The following is a 21,195-nucleotide window of genomic DNA, read 5'->3' on the forward strand; positions in this document are numbered from 1 at the left end:
CAAAACGCGCAACACATCTTCCTTCCTAACAAGTATCTCCTCGAGCTTATCTGTCTGTTTCACACTGTCCTCTCCAACAATATGGCCCCTCTCGTTTGTAAATACTGAAGAAAAATATTTGTTCAAGACCTCTCCTATCTCTTCAGACTCAATACACAATCTCCCGCTACTGTCCTTGATCGGACCTACCCTCGCTCTAGTCCAGGGGTGGGCAAACTTTTCCGTGCAAGGGCCACATTCAGAAATTCACAATTTTAAAGGGCCGCATAGTATATTAAGTAAAATAATTGATATTTAAAATAGCCAAAATAAAAGGTTTTTAAAGAAAAAAAAAGCAATTAATTTTTATTAATTAATATTTTAAAGTAGAAACTTCACATGAAACACATGTTGTGCTGAGCAATGATCACCCTACTCAAGTCAACGTATCCACCCTATACCAGTAATCCAACAGCCCCCCCCCCCCCCCCATTAACCTTAAAATTAAAAAAAAAAAAAATTTTTAATAAAAAAATTGTTTTTTTTTAAATGACTTGATCTTGGTGGGCCGCATAAAGACCTTTGGCAGGCCGCATGCGGCCCGCGGGCCGTAGTTTACCCACCCCTGCTCTAGCCATTCTCATATTTATCACATATGTGTAAAAGGCCTTGGGGTTTTCCTTGATCCTACCTGCCAAAGATTTTTCAATGCCCTCTCTTAGCTCTCCTAATCCCTTTCTTCAGTTCCCTCCTGGCTATCTTGAATCCCACCAGCGCCCTGTCTGAACCTTGTTTCTTCAGCCTTACATAAGTCTCCTTCTTCCTCTTAACAAGACATTCAACCTCTCTTGTCAACCATGGTTCCCTCACTCGACCATCTCTTCCCTGCCTGACAGGGACATACATATCAAAGACACGCAGTACCTGTTCCTTGAACATGTTCCACATTTCACTTGTGTCCTTCCCTGACAGCCTATGTTCCCAACTTCTGCACTTCAATTCTTGTCTGACAGCATTGTATTTACCCTTCCCCCAATTGTAAACCTTGCCCTGTTGCATGTACCTATCCCTCTCCATAACTAAAGTGAAAGTCACAGAATTGTGGTCACTACCTCCAAAATGCTCCCCCACTAATAAATCTATTACCTGCTCTGGTTCATTACCAAGTACTAAATCCAATATGGCCTCCCCTCTGGTCGGACAATCTACATACTGTGTTAGAAAAGCTTCCTGGACACACTGCACAAACACTACCCCATCCAAACTATTTGATCTAAAGAGTTTCCACTCAATGTTTGGGAAGTTGAAGTCACCCATGACTACTACCCTGTGACTTCTGCACCTTTCCAAAATCTGTTTCCCAATCTGTTCCTCCACATCTCTGCTGCTATTGGGGGGCCTATAGAAAACTCCCAACAAGGTGACTGCTCCTTTCCTATTTCTGACTTCAACCCATATTACCTCAGTAGCAGATGCCCCTCGAACTGCCTTTCTGCAGCTGTTATACTATCTCTAATTAACAATGCCCCCCCCCCCCCCCCCACCCCCCACCACCACCTCTTTTACCATCCTCCCTAATCTTGTTGAAACATCTATAACCAGAGACCTCCAACAACCATTTCTGCCCCTTTTCTATCCAAGTTTCCGTGATGGCCACCACATCGTAGTCCCAAGTACCGATCCATGCCTTAAGTTCACCCACCTTATTCCTGATGCTTCTTGCATTAAAGTATACACACTTCAACCCATCTCCTTGCCTGCAAGTAAGTTAGTTAGTTCAAGTTCAATGATAGTTTATTTACACAAGAAGTACTTCGGCATGCGACATAAAACACTACAAGCTAAATTACACCTAACACTACAACAACCTGTACTTAACTTCAGGCACCCGGCTTTATGCAGAGGAACAAGGCCTTTGTTCGGACCGTGCGTGGCTGGGTAGAAGAAGTGACTTTGTTTCTGCTGGGCTCATCCGTCTGTTAGCGGTCGTTGGTCTTGAACTTGCTTCTGGTCGTGGTGCTGCAATTGACTTTGGGCAGAAGCCGGGGCCAAGAGAGTTCTGGTGCGCCGGGGCCAATAGAGACTGAACACGTGGCAGTGTCTCTCTTTATCCTTCGGGGGTGTCGTGCTGTTTTGGGCGGTCCTTAGCTTTGGACCCAATAATTCGGCCGGCTTCAATTACTGCCTTCGATTTTAGCCAATAAAGGGGCGGGTGCCTTAATGACTGGGCGTGTCCTGGGCGGTCATTGACCTTGGCTGTTTGGGCTTCCTGGGTGAAGGGAGTGGCGTCGATGAGTCTGGATCTGTATCTGATACCTGAGTACAAGTCCTTTGTCCTGGGAAAATGGGCCATTAGAATGCAAATCGGCTGGGGGTTTCGATAGTGTCTGGTTATCTAGTGGCCAATATACACTTAAGCTCTGAGTTCGTCTGGATCTTGCATTGGCCATCTTTCCCATGATTCTTTGCAAGTGGCCATACTTCCCTTGTAAGTGGCCATGTTTCCCTTTGTAAGTGGCCATCCCAGATGGCTACATAAAGACAAATGTAGGTCCCTTACAGTCAGAAACAGGGGCATGTATAATAGGGGACAAAGAAATGGCTGAGCAACAAAATACATACTTTGGTTCTGTCTTCACAAATGAGGTCACAAATCAGATACCAGAAATGTTGGGGAACACAGGATTTAGTGAGAGGGAGGAACTGAAGGAGATCAATATTAGGAGAGAAATGGTGTTGAGGAAATTGATGTGATTGAAGGCTGATAAATCCCCAGGGCCTGAGAATCTACATCCCAGGGGACTGAAGGAGGCGGCTCTGGAAATAGTGGGTACATTGGTGGTCATCTTCCAGGATTCTACAGACTCTGGAACTGTTCCTGCAGATTGGAGGGTGGCTAATGTAACTCCGCTATTTAAAAAGGGAGGTCGCGAGGGAGCAGGGAATTCTAGACCAGTCAGCCTGACGTCAGTAGTGGGGAAAATTCTAGAATTCACTATCAAAGATTTTATAGCAGAGCTCTGAGAAAACAGTGGCAGGATCGGACAGAGTCGGCATGGATTGATGAAGGGGAAACCATGCTCGACAACGATACTGGAATTCTTTGAGGATGTAACTAGCAGAATTGATGAAGAGGAGCCAGTGGATGTGGTTTATTTGGACTTTCGGAAGGCTTTTGACAAAGTCTTACATAAAAGATTAGCGTGTAAAATGAAAGGGCGTGGGATCAGGGGTAATGTATTGAGATGGATAGAAAACTGGTTGGCAGACAGGAAACAAAGAGGAGGAATTAACGGATCTTTTTCAAATTGGCAGGCAGTGACTAGTGTGGTCACGCAGGGATCTGTGCTGGGACCCCAGATATTCACAATATATATTAATGATTTTGATGAGGGAACAAATTGTCATGTCTCCAAATTTGCAGATGACACAAAGGTGGGTGGGAGGGTGAGCTGTGAGGAGGATGCAGAGATCCTTTAATGTGATTTGGACAAGTTGAGTGAGTGGGCAAATGAATGGCAGCTGCAGTACAATTCGGATAAATGTGAGGTCATCCATTTTAGTAGCAAAAACCAGAAGGCAATGTGGTAGGCTGTGTCGAGGTATTACGGTACCTAGTAATGCTGGAACACCATTGGTAGATAATGTATGCTTTCCATTGGTCGAGCCTGTATGGTAGCTCCGCCCTGCAAGGTGGGTTATAAGAGATAACCTCACGGTCCAGGGAAGGGAGTTCAAAAATTACCGGCTCTACGTCCTTCCCCACCTCTGCGCAGCCACACTCCTAGGGTTGGGCTTCCAGTGTAACCTCCAAAGTCTAACTTTCAAATTCGGCGGCCCTATACCCCCTCTCACTGTCTGCAGCCACGCGACCCTCAAGGTCGATCCGCCTTCCCTGTTTGCGAACCTCACCACGGATTGCAAACCCGTCGCCACCAGGAGCAGACGGTACAGTGTCCAGGACCGGATCTTTATTAGGTCAGAGGTCCAACGGCTACTGAAGGAAGGAGTCATTGAGGCTAGCAACAGTCCCTGGAGAGCCCAAGTAGTGGTGGTAAAGACCGGGGAGAAGAATAGGATGGTCATCGACCACAGTCAGACCATCAACAGGCTTACGCAGCTGGACACTTACCCTCTCCCCCCGTATATCCGACCTGGTCAACAGGATCACGCAGTACAAGATCTTCTCCACGGTGGACCTTAAGTCAGCCTACCGCCAGCTCCCCATTCGTACGAGTGATCGCAAGTACACTGCGTTCGAGGCAGATGGGCGGCTCTACCACTTTTTAAGGGTTCCCTTCGGTGTCACTAACGGGGTCTCGGTCTTCCAGCGAGAGATGGACCGAATGATCGACTGATACGGTTTACGGGCTACATTCCCGTATCTCAATAATGTCACCATCTGCGGCCACGACCAGCAGGACCACGACACCAATCTCCGAAAATTCCTCCAGACCGTGAAAATCCTTAACCTTATGTATAACAAAGATAAATGTGTGTTTTTTTTCTTACTACGCTCAGTGGGTCCCCAACTATGCAGACAAGGCCCGTCCTCTGATGCAATCCACAGTTTTTCCCCCTGTCGATACAGCCCGCCAGGCCTTCAGCTGCATCAAAGCGGACATCGCAAAGGCCACGATGCGCGCCATTGATGAATCCCTCCCCTTCCAGGTCGAGAGCGACGCGTCCGACGTAGCTCTGGCGGCCACCCTGAACCAAGCGGGCAGACCCGTGGCCTTCTTCTCCCGTACCCTCCACACTTCCGAAATCCCCCACTCCTCGGTCGAAAAGGAAGCACAGGCCATAGTAGAAGCTGTGTGACATTGGAGGCATTACCTGGCTGGCAGGAGATTCACTCTCCTCACTGACCAACGGTCGGTCGCCTTCATGTTCGACAATGCACAGCGGGGCAAGATAAAAAACAATAAGATCTTGCGGTGGAAGATCGAACTCTCCAACTATAACTACGAGATCCTGTATCGTCCCGGGAAGCTAAACGAGCCGCCTGATGCCCTGTCCCGCGGCACATGTGCCAACGCACAAGTGGATCGCCTCCGAGCCCTCCACGAGGACCTCTGCCACCCGCGGGTCACTCGCTTCTTCCATTTTGTCAAGACCCACAACTTGCCCTCCTCCATCAAGGAGGTCAGGACAGCCACCAGGAATTGCCAAATCTGCACGGAGTGCAAGCCGCACTTCTACCGGCCAGAGAAAGCGCATCTGATAAAGGCTTCCCGTCCCTTTGAACGCCTCAGCATGGACTTCAAAGGTCCCCTCCCCTCCACCGACCGTAATACATACTTCCTGAACGTGATTGACGAGTACTGCCAATTCCCATTCGCCATCCCCTGCCCCAACATGACTGCAACCACTGTCATCAAAGCCCTCCATAGCATCTTTACTCTGTTCGGGTTCCCCGCTTACATACACAGCGATCGGGGATCCTCCTCTATGAGCGACGAACTGCGTCAATTCCTGCTCAGCAAGGGCATTGCCTCGAGCAGGACGACCAATTACAACCCACGGGGTAATGGACAGGTAGAGAGGGAGAACGGAATGGTCTGGAAGACTACCCTACGGTCCAGAAATCTCCCAGTCTCCCCGCTGGCAGGAAGTCCTCCCAGATGCCCTCCACTCCATCCGGTCCCTGCTCTGCACCACGACCAACCAAACACCTCACGAAGGTCTCTTTGTTTTCCCCAGGAAGTCCTCCACTGGGACCTCGCTCCCGACCTGGCTGGCATCCCCTGGACCCATCCGAAAAAACGTGCGGGCGCACAATTCGGACCCGTTGGTCGAGAGGGTCCATCTTCTCCATGCTAACCCCCAGTACGCCTACGTGGCATACCCCGACGGCCGACAAGACACGGTCTCCCTATGAGACCTGGCGCCCGCTGGATCCCCACGCACACCCCCGCCACCAGTCCCACCCCCCATCCCACCGGTGCACCTTACAGCTGCCCCCTTCCCAGGAGGATCGGTCCTTCCGCCGGCCCCGTCTAGGCCCCCCCCCACCCCCCCCCCCCCACCGCCGCACCCCGCAGCCGTTCCCTTCCGCCGGCCCCGTCTAGGCCCCCCCCCCCACCCCCCCGCCCACCGCCGCACCCCGCAGCCGTTCCCTTCCGCCGGCTCCGTCTAGGCCCCCCCGCCCACCCCCCCACCAGCGCCGTCTAGGCTCCCCCACCCACCCCCCCACCAGCGCCGTCTAGGCCCCCCCGCCCACCCCCCCACCGGCTCCGTCTAGGCCCCCCCGCCCACCCCCCCACCAGCGCCGTCTAGGCTCCCCCACCCACCCCCCCACCGGCCCCGTCTAGGCCCCCCCGCCCACCCCCCCACCGGCCCCGTCTAGGGGTGTTGAAGCTGCCACAGAGACGGAAACCTCGCTCCCGGAGTCACAGACGCCCGAACCTCCACCGGCGTCACCACCAAGGCTTCGATGATCAGAGAGGACGCCCAGGGCCCCCGATCGACTGATTGCTTCATTTTAACATGTATATAGTTAACTGTAAAATTGTAAATAGTTACGATAATAAGGCAAAACGCTGTACAGTACCTCCATAACCATAACTTCTGCCATGTTGCCATGTTGTAATACCAAGTCACTACCCCCGCCGGACTCTTTTTTTTTAAAAATAGGGGGTGAATGTGGTAGTCTGTGTAGAGGTATTACGGTACCTAGTAATGCTGGAACACCATTGGCAGATAATATATGCTTTCCATTGGTCGATCCTGTATGGTAGCTCCGCCCTGCAAGGCGGGGTATAAGAGCCCGTGCTGCCCCAGCAGCTTCCTTTCTATACCTGAGCTGCTGGGGGAAACATCTAGCTTATTAAAGCCTTCAGTTGGACTACAACCTCGTCTTAGTAGTCATTGATCGTGCATCAGGCAGACTATTATCTGAATCGCCATGAATTAGGAGAGGGGAACATGCAACTAAATCTGGGTGTCCTTGTGCACCAGTCACTGAGTAAGCATGCAGGTACAGCAGGCGGTAAGGAAGTCTAATGGTCTGCTGGCCTTCATAGCGAGAGGATTTGAGTACAGGAGCAGGAATGTGTTGCTGCAATTATACAGGGCCTTAGTGAGGCCACACCTGGAATATTGTGTTCAGTTTTGGTCTCCTAATCTGAGGAAGGATGTTCTAGCTATAGAGAGGGAGCAGCGAAGGTTTACCAGGCTGATTCCTGGGATGGCGGGACTGACGTAGGATGAAAGATTGAATCGATTAGGCTTATAGTCGCTGGAGTTCAGAACAATGAGGGGGGATCTCATAGAAACCTATAAAAATCTAACAGGACTGGACAGGGTAGGTGCAGGAAGGATGATCCCAATGGTGGGTGTGTCCAGAACCAGGGGTCACAGTCTGAGGATACGGGATCGAACAGGCGCCGGAATGTGGTGACTAGGGGATTTTCACAGTAACTTCATTGCAGTGTTAATGTAAGCCTACTTGTGACAATAAAGATTATCGTTATTATTAGACCATTTTGAACAGAGATGAGGAGAAATTCCTTCACCCATAGAGTTTTGTGCCTGTGGAATACGTTACCACAGGAAGTAATTTAGTCCAAATAATTGTATAGTTTCAAGAAGCAATTAGATAAAGCACTTAGGGTGAAGAAGATCAAAGGATATGGGGGAACCAGGATTAGGATGATCAGCCACGATCATAATGAATGGCGGAGCAGGCTAGACGTGCCAAATGGCCTCCTGCTCCTATTTTTTCTATGTTTCCAGGAGTAATCATCAAACTAAATATCAGACTGAGCCACAAAAGGAGACCCGGGTATTAGAATGGGACACCAGAAATTCAGTCAATGGGCTCTGCTTTAAGGAGTGTCCTGAAGGTGTACAGAGAAAGAGGGAGGTGGCGAGGAGCTCAAGCTGCTGAAGGCACTCCGCCAATGGTTGAATGATGGAAACTGGGGGACTTGAGGGAATGCATTTGCATTTTTTGGAAATAATATTTTACTAAAGATTGATGCACGATCAATTGCACAAAGACGAGAGTTGGATACAATCAAGGCTTTAAAACACTAAGATGTGTGGCCTCCTACAGCAGCTGGTGAAATGGCAGCTGTACAAGGAGCACACATATTTATACTCCGCCTACTGGGTGGAGCCAGCAGACAGGGAACTACCCCGTACCTGTCGTACAGCGCTTTACCACAAATCACCTAATATGTACATCAGTGGTGACTACCACAAAGATTTCATAGATAACACCCACGATCTAAACTGCAACACTATTCTCAAACTGGTTCAAATGTGGCACATTGTCGTGCCTTCTGGTTCAAACGTGAAACGTGATCCAGCAGAGGGCAGTCGAGATCCAGCAGAGGGCAGTAGTGCGGAGCTGCTGATTGGTTGTTCCGGGGTAAATTTGCATCAGCGCATTGCGGTCATTGTATCCAGAAGGTGGTTTGTGGAGGAGCTGTTGTCAAGTGACAGTTAAACCCCAAACACTTCCTCAGTGTTTCCCTCCCTACCTCCTCCTCTAACCAAAAAAAACAATCACTGTAAGGATCCCAGCCGAGTAAAGATAAAGAGGGAGACTGGAGGGCAGGTAGAAGTAGAAAGAAGTTGAACCGTGATGTCACAGCCTGCAGGTAAGTGATTGGCTGGTGACTGCTAAGTAGTTTTTCTTTTCCCCGAGGTGTTAGCGTGTTGGGCGCAGTGGTTGCTGGTTAAGGGTTTTATATTTACCTGTATTTACGTTGGGCAGTTCCTCAACCCGAGACACTTCACTTGTAGTGTCCCCCACCCTTCCACCTCCTGTAGTGTCCCCCACCCTTCCACCTCCTGTAGTGTCCCCCACCCTTCCACCTCCTCTAACCCAAGGGGTAGAGTGAATATCAGGTAAGCTCTTTCTTTCTTTTTCTTGTTTTATCTAGAGGGGATGGCAGGGAAGGCAGTACAATGTTCCTCCTGCAGAATGTTTGAGGTGAGGGGCGCCGTCAGTGTCCCTGCTGATTTCACCTGTGGGAAGTGCACCCAACTCCAGCTCCTCAAAAACCGAGTTAGGGAACTGGAGCTGGAGCTGGATGAACTCCGGATCATTCGGGAGGTAGACGTGGTCATAGATAGAAGCTTCAGGGATGTAGTTACTCCGAAGAATCAAGATAGATGGGTGACGGTGAGAGGGGCTGGGAGGAAGCAGTCAGTACAGTCAGTTCCCCTCACTAACAAGTATACCGTTTTGGATACTGTTGAGGGGGACGACCTACCAGGGGTAAGCCACGGTGACCGGATCTCCAGCACTGAATCCATCCCTGTGGCTCAGAAGGGAAGGAAGGAGAGCAGGAGAGCAATAGTTATTGGGGACTCGATAGTTAGAGGGACAGATAGACGGTTCTGTGGCAGCGAAAGAGACTCACGGATGGTATGTTGCCTCCTGGGTGCCAGGGTCCGTGACATCTCGGACCGTGTTTTCAGAATCCTTAAGGGGAGGGGGAACAGTCACAAGTCGTGGTACACATCGGTACCAACGACATAGGTAAGAGAAGGGACGGGGATTTAAAACAGGAATTTAGGGAGCTAGGGTGGAAGCTGAGAGCCAGGACAAACCATGTTGTCATCTCTGGTTTGTTGCCGGTGCCACGTGCTAGTGAGGTGAGGAACAGGGAGAGAGAGCAGATAAACACGTGGCTGCAGGGATGGTGTAGGAGGGAGGGTTTCAGGTACGTGGATAATTGGAGCACATTCTGGGGAAGGTGGGACCTGTACAGACAGGATGGTTTGCACCTGAACCAGAGGGGCACCAATATCCTGGGAGGGAAATTTGCTACGGCTCTTCGGGAGGGTTTAAACTAATTGGTCAGGGGGCTGGGAAAACGAGCTGTCGTCCAGAAGTCAGTGTTGAGAGTAGTGAGGTACTGAGGAGGGTATCAAGGTTGCAGGAGTGTACCGGCAGACAGAAAGGTGGGTTGAATTGTGTCTACCTCAATGCAAGGAGCATCCGGAATAAGGTAGGTGAACTTGGAGCGTGGATTGGTACTTGGGACTACGATGTTGTGGTCATTACGGACACATGGTTAGAACAGGGACAGGAATGGTTGTTGGAAGTTCCGGGGTATAGATGTTTCAGTAAGAGTAGGGAAGGTGGCAAAAGAGGTGGAGGCAGTAGCATTGTTAATCAAGGATAGTTTAACGGCTGCAGAAAGGCAGTTTGAAGGGGATCTGCCGACTGAGGTAATATGGGCCGAAGTTAGAAATAGGAAAGGAGCGGTCACATTGTTAGGAGTTTTCTGTAGGCCCCCAAATAGTAATAGAGATGTGGAAGAAGAAATTGCAAAACAGATTATGGATAGGTGTGGAGGTCTCGGGGTAGTTGGCATGGGTGACTAACTTTCCAAATATTGATTGGAACCTCTACAGGTCGAACAGTTCGGATGGGGCAGTTTTTGTACAGTGTGTGCAGGAGGGGTTCCTGACACAATATGTGGATAGGTTGACAAGAGGTGGGGCCACATTGGATTTGGTACTGGGTAATGAACCGGGCCAAGTGTTAGATTTGTTTGTGGGAGAGCACTTTGGTGATAGTGCCCACAATTCGGTGTCTTTCACTATTGCAATGGAGAGGGATAGGGCCATACGGCAGGGCAAGGTTTATAATTGGGGGAGGAGTAATTATGATGCAATTAGGCAAGAATTAGGGAGCATAAGATGGGAACAGAAACTGTCAGGGAAAGGCACAAATGAAAAGTGGAGCTTGTTCAAGGAACAAATACTGTGTGTCCTTGATAGGTATGTCCCTGTCAGGCAGGGAGGAAATGGCCGTGTGAGGGAACCATGGTTCACAAAAGAGGTTGAAAGTCTTGTCAAGAGGAAAAAGGAAGAGTATGTAAGGATGAGAAAACAAGGTTCAGGCTTGAGGGTTACAAGATAGCAACGAATGAGCTTAAAAAAAAAGGGCTTAGGAGAGCTCGGAGGGGGCATGAGAAGTCCTTGGCGGGTCGGATCAAGGAAAACCCCAAGGCTTTTTACTCTTATGTGAGAAATAAAAGAATGACCAGGGTGAGGTTCGGGCCGGTCAAGGACAGTAGTGGGAACTTGTGCATGGAGTCAGAAGAAATAGGAGAGGCTTTGAATGAATACTTTTCTTCAGTGTTCACCAAGGAGAGGGGCCATGTTTTTGAGGATGAGAGTGTGATACAGGCGGGTAGGCTGGAGGAGGTAGATGTTCTGAGGGAGGATGTATTAGCAATTTTGAAAATCCTTAGGGTCAACAAGTCATCTGGGCCAGATGGGATATATCCAAGGATTCTTTGGGAGGCAAGGGATGAGATTGCAGAGCCTTTGGCTTTGATCTTTGGGTCCTCACTGTCCACGGGGATAGTGCCAGAGGACTGGAGAGTGGCGAATGTTCCTCTGTTCAAGAAAGGGAATAGGAATGACCCTGGTAATTATAGGCCAGTTAGTCTTCCTTTGGTGATCGGTAAGTTAATGGAAAAGGTCCTGAAGGATAAGATTTATGACCATTTGGAAAGATGCAGCTTAATCCGGGATAGTCAACACGGATTCGTGAAGGGTAAGTCTGCCTCACAAATTTGATTGAATTCTTTGAGGAGGTAACTAAGTGTGTAGATGAAGGTAGAGCAGTTGATGTTGTATACATGGATTTTAGTAAGGCGTTTGATAAGGTTCCCCATGGTCGGCTTATGAAGAAAGTAAGGAGGTGTGGGATAGAGGGAAATTTGGCTAATTGGATAAGTAACTGGCCATCACATAGAAGACAGAGGGTGGTGGTGGATGGTAAATTTTCAGACTGGAGACCAGTTACCAGCGGTGTACCACAGGGATCAGTGCGGGGTCCTCTGCTATTTGTGATTTTTATCAATGACTTGGAGGAGGGGGCTGAAGGGTGGGTCAGTAAATTTGCTGATGACACCAAGATTGGTGGAGTAGTGGATGAGGTGGAGGGCTGTTGTAGGCTGCAAAGAAACATTGATAGGATGCAGAGCTGGGCCGAAAAATGGCAGATGGAGTTTAACCCTGAGAAGTGCGAGGTGATTCATTTTGGTAGAAAAAATTTGAATGCGGATTACAGGGTCAACGGCAGGGTTCTGAGGAATATGGAGGAACAGAGAGATCTTGGGGTTCATGTCCACAGATCTCTGAAGGTTGCAACTCAAGTGGATAGAGCCGTGAAAAAGGCCTATAGCGTGTTAGCGTTTATTAACAGGGGGCTTGAGTTTAAGAGCCGCGGGGTTATGCTGCAACTGTACATGACCCTAGTGAGACCACATTTGGAATATTGTGTGCAGTTCTGGTCACCTCACTATAGGAAGGATGTGGAAGCATTGGAAAGGATGCAAAGGAGATTTACCAGGATGTTGCCTGGAATGTGGTTTCACAGGTCGGCGCAACATAGAGGGCCGAAGGGCCTGTACTGCGCTGTAATCTTCTATGTTCATCCCTTACCCCTGCATCCTTTAATAACATTTTCAGCCTCCGAGGAGACGGATGTGCAAATTGCCTATGCAGTTTTACTACAAGAAGCTTTTTATTAGCTAAAGTCCAATTTCCAACTGCCATTAACACATCCTTATCAACTGTACTTGAAATATTATTTGTCAGTAATGGAATACAATAGTGTCCCGACTGTGTAAATTGTAAGTCCACCGTCTTTCCAAAAACTGTTGCCTTATCCTGTTCCATATCCAGTTTCATGTGTGCTTTCTTCATCGACAGTCTGCTCAGAAGCAAAGGTATCTCACTTGGTACAACATCCGTGCTAATGAAATGATTCACTCCAGCAATATTGCAAGAGATCACCACTCTTTGCAGCAACTTCAGGGTATTATCATCCCCAAACCTGAAACTTGTGGAACTTTCAAATTCCTTAACCTTGTTACGATTTTCAGCATCCAATGAGTCCAGATAACATTTAACCAGTCAATTCCGCACACAGTAGATGTGCAGCCACTCTCCAATACAGCACAGTTGAAGGATTCTGCAATCAACACCCTCATTACCGGCGTAAAGCAGCTTGTTAATAGGACAATGCCTTCTTTCTGGTCACTATCTTTTTCCTCTTCTGACTCTTCCGTGTCATGTGTCGCTTCAAACACTATTATAACATGTTGGACAGTGAAAGCATAATGGTATTGAGAGTCACATAGAAAACATTGATTTATCATGCCCCGTGCATTTCTGGGGTTCGTCCTCCTATTGTAGGTTCTAACTGGGTTTCTGTCTTCATAATTTCCGGGTCCCGATCTCCTTCTAGCCTTGGAACCTGTTTGTAGCCGTACGATTTTGCCATCCTGTTAGTAGTGTATCCTTATTGCAGGCTGACCTATTTGGGTCATCAGAGCCATTGGAATTGAATGTTTCCCCAAAAAACTTTTTTAAAGCTGTTATCATCTGTTCAAATAAGGTATGGTTATCCGTAAACTGAACTCCTGTCAAAACCAGGAGCCTATCCATGTTGTTCACTCTAGCACAGTCAAGTAATTTAAAGGCCAACACAGACTGTGGAAATTCCAGCCTGTGTTTCTGCAGCATTTTATATAGTCTGCCAAATTCCATTATATAGTCTTCCATAGATAAATCCTCCATTTTCCGGAACCTATGAAAATCCGACCATGCTTCATACGCACTTAACAAGTCATCTTTCTTATAAATCTTGTCCATATAATGTAATAAAGTCGCCAGACCTTCTGAGTCGAACTCTTCCAATTCCAGCTCAGAAAACACGTTTCTCCGGATTTTACTGCCATAAGGTAGAGAAAGAGCCAATGCCATTCCTTGTTTTCTCTTTCCCAAGGCAGTTACCTTCGTTCACATAACTACTGCCCTTCTCCATTGGTCGTACGATCCCCTTTCAGACAATAAGGTAGTCATATCCGGCCATCTTTATCCTGGGTTCAGCCATATCTTTGTTTTTCCTTCTCACTCACTCCTTGGTTTGGTCGGGAAAAGTTGTATCTTTCAACCCTTCCCTTTGCACAGCAACCATCCTCTGCTACCCTATGTTAGACATTTAGCTGCTGTTGTATAAAGAGTCAAAGGTTCTGCTCCTTTTCACCAACACCTTTATTTCACTTTATCAGACTCTGCACAAAACTCCATCATCACATCACTTGACAGACAGGCCACCTGAAGCCCCTTTACATAATCAGTCAATTATTGGATACTTAACATAAATGAGACAACTAATTAGAATGTCTCTTAACCCATTACTTAACATTGGTGAGGGGGGGAGGGGGGGGGGGGGGGGAGTTCAACAACACCGAGGATTGCCGGGGTGGGTGGAGCACGCGATACCTCCGTGCTCGTCGGGGGTCGTTAGATTCATAGAATTTACAGTGCAGAAGGAGGCCATTTGGCCCATCAAGTCTGCACCGGCTCTTGGAAAGAGCACCCTACCCAACTGCACACCTCCACCCTATCCCCATAACCCAGTAACCCCACTCAACACTAAGCACTAAGGGCAATTTAGCATGGCCAATCCACCTAACCTGCACATCTTTGGACTGTGGGAGGAAACCGGAGCACCCGGAGGAAACCCACGCACACACGGGGAGGATGTGCAGACTCCGCACAGACAGTGACCCAGCCGGGAATCGAACCTGGGCCCCTGGAGCAGTGAAGCAATTGCGCTATCCACTGGGCTACCGTTAGGCTGCAGCAGTGCTGGGGTGTCAAGGGTCGTTAGGCTGCAGTGCTGGTTGAGGTTGCTCCAATGTCTTTGGAGACAGTTGCTGGCAATATCAGGCCCCGCCACACTAGATTTATGACATAAACCATGTCCACTAATTATCTTTGCTCTAAGCGGCTCAAACTCCAACTAGAGAGTTACGCCGCTGTTTTCTCTCTGTGCCTGAGGCTGAATTCTGGTGACATTCTGCCCCAGTCCCTGACTGACTCGCTGAGCTGAGATGGAATCCTAATATCTTTCACCTTTTTTTCCAGGTGGGGCGGTGTATCACGGTCATGTTTTGGACAGAGGGGATGAAGCAGCCCTGAGCAGTGTCATCAACCACTGTCTCACCAATTCTCAGCCTTTCTCTTTCAAAGGGATTCGCAGCTTTGTTACTTCACTCACCAGCTCCAGAGGTAATGTGGCTTCCAACCATTCATTCCATATCCTCCCAGTCTGTGTGGGAATGTGGCAAGCATTCCCACAATCATTATTCACCTTGGGAAGATGCGGGTCTTTACAAGGTGATTGGTATGGTCAGAGGGTATTCAGAATAGTGTGAGACAGGAGTAACGTGCAGAGACAGATTGATCAGGTGGTTGGTAAATGTTCTCCCAGACAGGCATCATGATGAGCAGGATGGGGGGAGTGAGCCGCTTTACTCTCCCCCCCAACCCCACTCCTCCACGGTCACCCCTTTACCCCCCCCCCCCCAACCCCACTCCTCCACAGTCACCCCTTTACCCCCCCCAACCCCACTACTCCAGTCACCCCTTTACCCCCCCAACCCCACTCCTCCACAGTCACCCCTTTACCCCCCCAACCCCACTCCTCCACAGTCACACCTTTACCCCCCAACCCCACTACTCCAGTCACCCCTTTACCCCCCCAACCCCACTCCTCCACAGTCACACCTTTACCCCCCCAACCCCACTCCTCCAGTCACCCCTTTACCCCCTCAACCGCACTACTCCACAGTCACCCCTTTACCCCCCCAACCCCACTCCTCCACAGTCACACCTTTACCCCCCCAACCCCACTCCTCCACGGTCACCCCTTTACCCCCCCAACCCCACTCCTCCACAGTCACCCCTTTACCCCCCAACCCCACTCCTCCAGTCACACCTTTACCCCCCCAACCCCACTCCTCCACAGTCACCACTTTACCCCCCCAACCCCACTATTCCTCCACAGTCACCCCTTTACCCCCCAACCCCACTCCTCCAGTCACACCTTTACCCCCCCAACCCCACTACTCCACAGTCACCCCTTTACCCCCCCCAACCCCACTACTCCAGTCACCCCTTTACCCCCCCAACCCCACTACTCCAGTCACCCCTTTACCCCCTCAACCCCACTCCTCCACAGTCACCCCTTTACCCCCCCCAACCCCACTACTCCACAGTCACCCCTTTACCCCCTCAACCCCACTCCTCCACAGTCACCCCTTTACCCCCCCCAACCCCACTCCTCCACAGTCACCCCTTTACCCCCCCCAACCCCACACCTCCACAGTCACCCCTTTACCCCCCACAACCCCACTCCTCCACAGTCACCCCTTTACCCCCCCCAACCCCACTCCTCCACAGTCACCCCTTTACCCCCCCCAACCCCACACCTCCACAGTCACCCCTTTACCCCCCCCACAGCCCCACTCCTCCAGTCACACCTTTACCCCCCACAACCCCATTCCTACACGGTCATACCTTTACGCCCCCAACCCCACTACTCCACAGTCACACCTTTACCCCCCCAACCCCACTACCCCACGGTCACACCTTTACCCCCCCACAGCCCCACTCCTCCATGGTCACACCTTTACCCCCCCCAACCCCACTATTCCTTCACAGTCACCCCTTTACCCCCCAACCCCACTCCACCACAGTCACCCCTTTACCCCCCCAACCCCACTACTCCACAGTCACCCCTTTACCCCCCCCCCCCACAGCCCCACTCCTCCAGTCACACCTTTACCCCCCCACAGCCCCACTCCCCCACAGTCACCCCTTTACCCCCCCCCAACCCCATTCCTCCTCGGACACACCTTTACCCCCCCACAGCCCCACTCCTCCTCGGACACACCTTACCCTCCCCCCCCCCAACCCCAACCCCACTCCTCAATGGTTACACCACCAATTTACAGGTTTGAGTCACTCCCCAAAATGGCCAATTGTGAAACCCACGCAAACACGGGGAGAATGTGCAAACTCCACATGGACAGTGACCCAGAGCCGGGATCGAACCTGGGACCTCGGCGCCGGGAGGCAGCAGTGCTAACCACTGCGCCATCCTGCTGCCCTAACTTTTAAAACTTTTAATCACAGTTTTCCATGCATGGTTTTTTCCCAGAGCCACAAAAGATACCGTGTGACCCCCCCCCTCCCCCTTTACACACTGTCCACCGGGTGCTGAGGTACCGTGTGACCCCCCCCCCCCCTTTACACACGGTCCACCGGGTGCTGAGGTACCATGTGACCCCCCCCTTTACACACTGTCCACCGGGTGCTGAGGTACCGTGTGACCCCCCCCTTTACACACTGTCCACCGGGTGCTGAGGTACCGTGTGACCCCCCCCTTTACACACTGTCCACCGGGTGCTGAGGTACCGTGTGACCCGCCCCCCTTTACACACAGTCCATTCAGGTCAGGAGAGTTCCAGAGTCTGTAAAACTGTTTTGTTGTGTTGAACTTGGTAATCAGTCATGATAACAGTGAATGGCGGAGTAGGCTCGAAGGGCCAAATGGCCTCATCCTGCTTCTATATTGTTACCTGTTTTTGTAAATGGATGTTTCTGTCAAGGAAAACAGACAGAATTCTGGCAATTCAGTAATTTCCGCCCCCTCCCCAAATGGTGTCTATTTGGCAGCGGGACAGGAAGATCCCGCCCATGTTTACGGGGTTTTATGTACCCCCGTATTCTCCGCTGCCAGGGAATCACCATCGGAAGGATCAGAAGCTCTTCCAGTGGAATAACCAGAACCCCTCGGCCAGGGACTTTTAAAACAAAAAGGGAGAGCTGACCCCGTTACTGGCGGCTAAAGCTCAGCAGGGGCACAGGGAACCTCAATCTTCCCCATCTCATGCCAGTGACGTGATCAGGAACTCATTTCCAGCATTTCACATACATTTGACGATAATTTAAGGTGTTTATTCCGTAGCGTCCGCCCACAATGTAACCTCCACCCGGCAGAGTGATGTCCACACCCCAGGGGTTCAGGGCTGGATATTGCCCCTTGGCACCCTGCCAGGGGACACTGGCAAGGGGGCTCTGCTGGGGGGTAACTCTCTTCCATTGAGGGGGAGGGTGGGGGTGGGGAGCCCTTATCACTGCAAGGGCCTTGATGGTGCGTTGTGTTGGGGAGGATGGCCCGATGCTTGGGAAGGGCTCCCGAATTCTGTGGGGGAAGGGCTCCCGAATTCTGTGGGGGAAGGGCTCCCGAATTCTGTGGGGGAAGGGCTCCCGAATTCTGTGGGGGAAGGGCTCCCGAATTCTGTGGGGGAAGGGCTCCCGAATTCTGTGGGGGGAGGTGGCGGGGGGGAGGTGGCGGGGGGGAGGTGGCGGGGGGGGGGGGGGGGAGGTGGCGGGGGGCTTCATTGTAATTTTGAGATCAGGGTGCCGTTTAAAAAGGTCTTAGAATCTCAGAATCCCGGCTTTGCTGGTGTGTTTGGGCCCAGCTCCCTCCTCCCCCCGTGCCCCCCACCCCAGCAACCCCCCCGTGCCCCCCACCCCAGCAACCCCCCCGTGCCCCCCACCCCCACCACCCCCCGTGCCCCCCACCCCAGCAACCCCCTGTGCCCCCCACCCCAGCAACCCCCCGTGCCCCCCACCCCAGCGCCCCCTCGCCCCCACCCCAGCAAGCCATCCATGCCCCCCACCCCAGCAAGCCATCCATGCCCCCCACCCCAGCAAGCCATCCATGCCCCCCACCCCAGCACCCCCCCGCCCCCACCCCAGCCCCACGCCCCCACCCCAGCCCCACGCCCCCACCCCAGCAACCCATCCATGCCCCCACCCCAGCAACCCATCCATGCCCCCACCCCAGCACCACCAGCCCCAGCGCCCCCACCCCCCCGTGCCCCACCAGCCCCAGCGCCCCCACCCCCCCGGGCCCCCCACCCCAGCAACCCCAACCCCAGCACCCCCCCGTCCCCACACCAGCACCCCCCCGTCCCCACCCCAGCACCCCCCCGTCCCCACCCCAGCACCCTCCCGTCCCCACCCCAGCACCCCCCCGCCCCACCCCAGCACCCCACCCCAGCATGCCCCCGTCCCCACCCCAGCACCCCCCGTCCCCACCCCAGCACCCCCCGTCCCCACCCCAGCACCCCCCCGTCCCCACCCCAGCACCACCCCCCCACCCCAGCAGCCCCCCCACCCCCGTGCCGCTCCACCCTGGGACCTTGGCGCTGCGAGGCAGCAGTGCTAACCACCGTGCTGCCCTCTCCCTCAGCTTTTCTTACCTGACCCAGAACTTTGTGCAGTTTTGGGAAAATACCCCATAGATTTCTCCCGCAGGTTCTTGGTCCTTGATGATAAGCCGTTTCCTGTGACTGACGTGTTCCTGACAGAATTAGTGACCTCGGAATGTTTCCACAATAATCCAACAAGTGCTCGGAACAGGAGGAAGCCATTCGGCCTTCCATTCAACGCGACCTTGACTGATCGGTAACCTAACTCCAAATTCCTTAATACCTTCAGATTACCATTCACAATTAACTCGGGTGTCAGGGGAGAAATCCAGGTTGTGTGTGGAAACTTTTTTCCTGAAAGATCCGACTTGAATTTTCAGACTGTGCAGGGTTATGGGGAGAAGGCAAGATCATGGGACTCAGAAAGCCCCTCATTCAGAGAACTGGTACACACACGATGGGCTGAATGGCCTCCTGCACTGTAACAATTCTGTAATTCCTTCAGTTATCTCTTCAGCCTCTGTGCCCTCATCCTTTTCTGCTTCATCCTCCATTTCACTAACTCTGTCCGTGCTCTCACAAACTCACTATAATTCTTCACTTGTGTCTCCATCCCCTCCAATCCTGCCCCTTGTATGGGGCCCTGTGATTAGCTGTATGGGGCCCTGTGATTAGCTGTATGGGGCCCTGTGATTAGCTGTATGGGGCCCTGTGATTAGCTATATGGGGCCCTGTGATTAGCTGTATGGGGCCCTGTGATTAGCTGTGTGGGGCCCTGTGATTAGCTGTATGGGGCCCTGTGATTAGCTATATGGGGCCCTGTGATTAGCTGTATGGGGCCCTGTGATTAGCTGTATGGGGCCCTGTGATTAGCTGTATGGGGCCCTGTGATTAGCTATATGGGGCCCTGTGATTAGCTGTATGGGGCCCTGTGATTAGCTGTGTGGGGCCCTGTGATTAGCTGTATGGGGCCCTGTGATTAGCTGCATGGGGCCCTGTGATTAGCTGCGTGGGGCCCTGTGATTAGCTATATGGGGCCCTGTGATTAGCTGCATGGGGCCCTGTGATTAGCTGTATGGAGCCCTGTGATTAGCTGTACGGGGCCCTGTGATTAGCTGTATGGGGCCCTGTGATTAGCTGTATGGGGCCCTGTGATTAGCTGCATGGGGCCCTGTGATTAGCTGTATGGGGCCCTGTGATTAGCTGTATGGGGCCCTGTGATTAGCTGTATGGGGCCCTGTGATTAGCTGTATGGGGCCCTGTGATTAGCTGTGTGGGGCCCTGTGATTAGCTGTATGGCGCCCTGTATGGGGCCCTGTGATTAGCTGTATGGGGCCCTGTGATTAGCTGTATGGGGCCCTGTATGGGGCCCTGTGATTAGCTGTATGGGGCCCTGTGATTAACTGTATGGGGCCCTGTGATTAGCTGTATGGGGCCCTGTGATTAGCTGTGTGGGGCCCTGTGATTAGCTGTATGGGGCCCTGTGATTAGCTGCGTGGGGCCCTGTGATTAGCTGTATGGGGCCCTGTGATTAGCTGTATGGGGCCCTGTGATTAGCTGTATGGGGCCCTGTGATTAGCTGTGTGGGGCCCTGTGATTAGCTGTACGGGGCCCTGTGATTAGCTGTATGGGGCCCTGTGATTAACTGTATGGGGCCCTGTATGGGGCCCTGTGATTAGCTGTATGGCGCCCTGTATGGGGCCCTGTGATTAGCTGTATGGGGCCCTGTGATTAGCTGTATGGGGCCCTGTGATTAGCTGTATGGGGCCCTGTGATTAGCTGTACGGGGCCCTGTGATTAGCTGTGTGGGGCCCTGTGATTAGCTGCGTGGGGCCCTGTGATTAGCTGCATGGGGCCCTGTGATTAGCTGTATGGGGCCCTGTGATTAGCTATACGGGGCCCTGTGATTAGCTGTGTGGGGCCCTGTGATTAGCTGCATGGGGCCCTGTGATTAGCTGCGTGGGGCCCTGTGATTAGCTGCATGGGGCCCTGTGATTAGCTGTATGGGGCCCTGTGATTAGCTGCATGGGGCCCTGTGATTAGCTGTATGGGGCCCTGTGATTAGCTGCATGGGGCCCTGTGATTAGCTATATGGGGCCCTGTGATTAGCTGCATGGGGCCCTGTGATTAGCTGTATGGGGCCCTGTGATTAGCTGTA

At 51.8% G+C, this 21,195-nt stretch overlaps 1 protein-coding gene across 1 annotated transcript in view; it reads left to right on the forward strand.

Moving 5' to 3' along the window:
• LOC119977765 (dynein heavy chain domain-containing protein 1-like) overlaps positions 1-21,195 on the forward strand; it is a 459,774-nt gene that overhangs the window by 432,316 nt on the left and 6,263 nt on the right. Inside the window, exon 45 of the mRNA XM_038818968.1 lies at positions 14,899-15,042. Coding sequence (XP_038674896.1) covers positions 14,899-15,042 — 144 coding nt within the window. The remainder of the gene's footprint in view (positions 1-14,898; positions 15,043-21,195) is intronic.

Source organism: Scyliorhinus canicula, chromosome 14 (assembly GCF_902713615.1).
Source record: "Scyliorhinus canicula chromosome 14, sScyCan1.1, whole genome shotgun sequence".
NCBI lineage: Eukaryota > Metazoa > Chordata > Chondrichthyes > Carcharhiniformes > Scyliorhinidae > Scyliorhinus > Scyliorhinus canicula.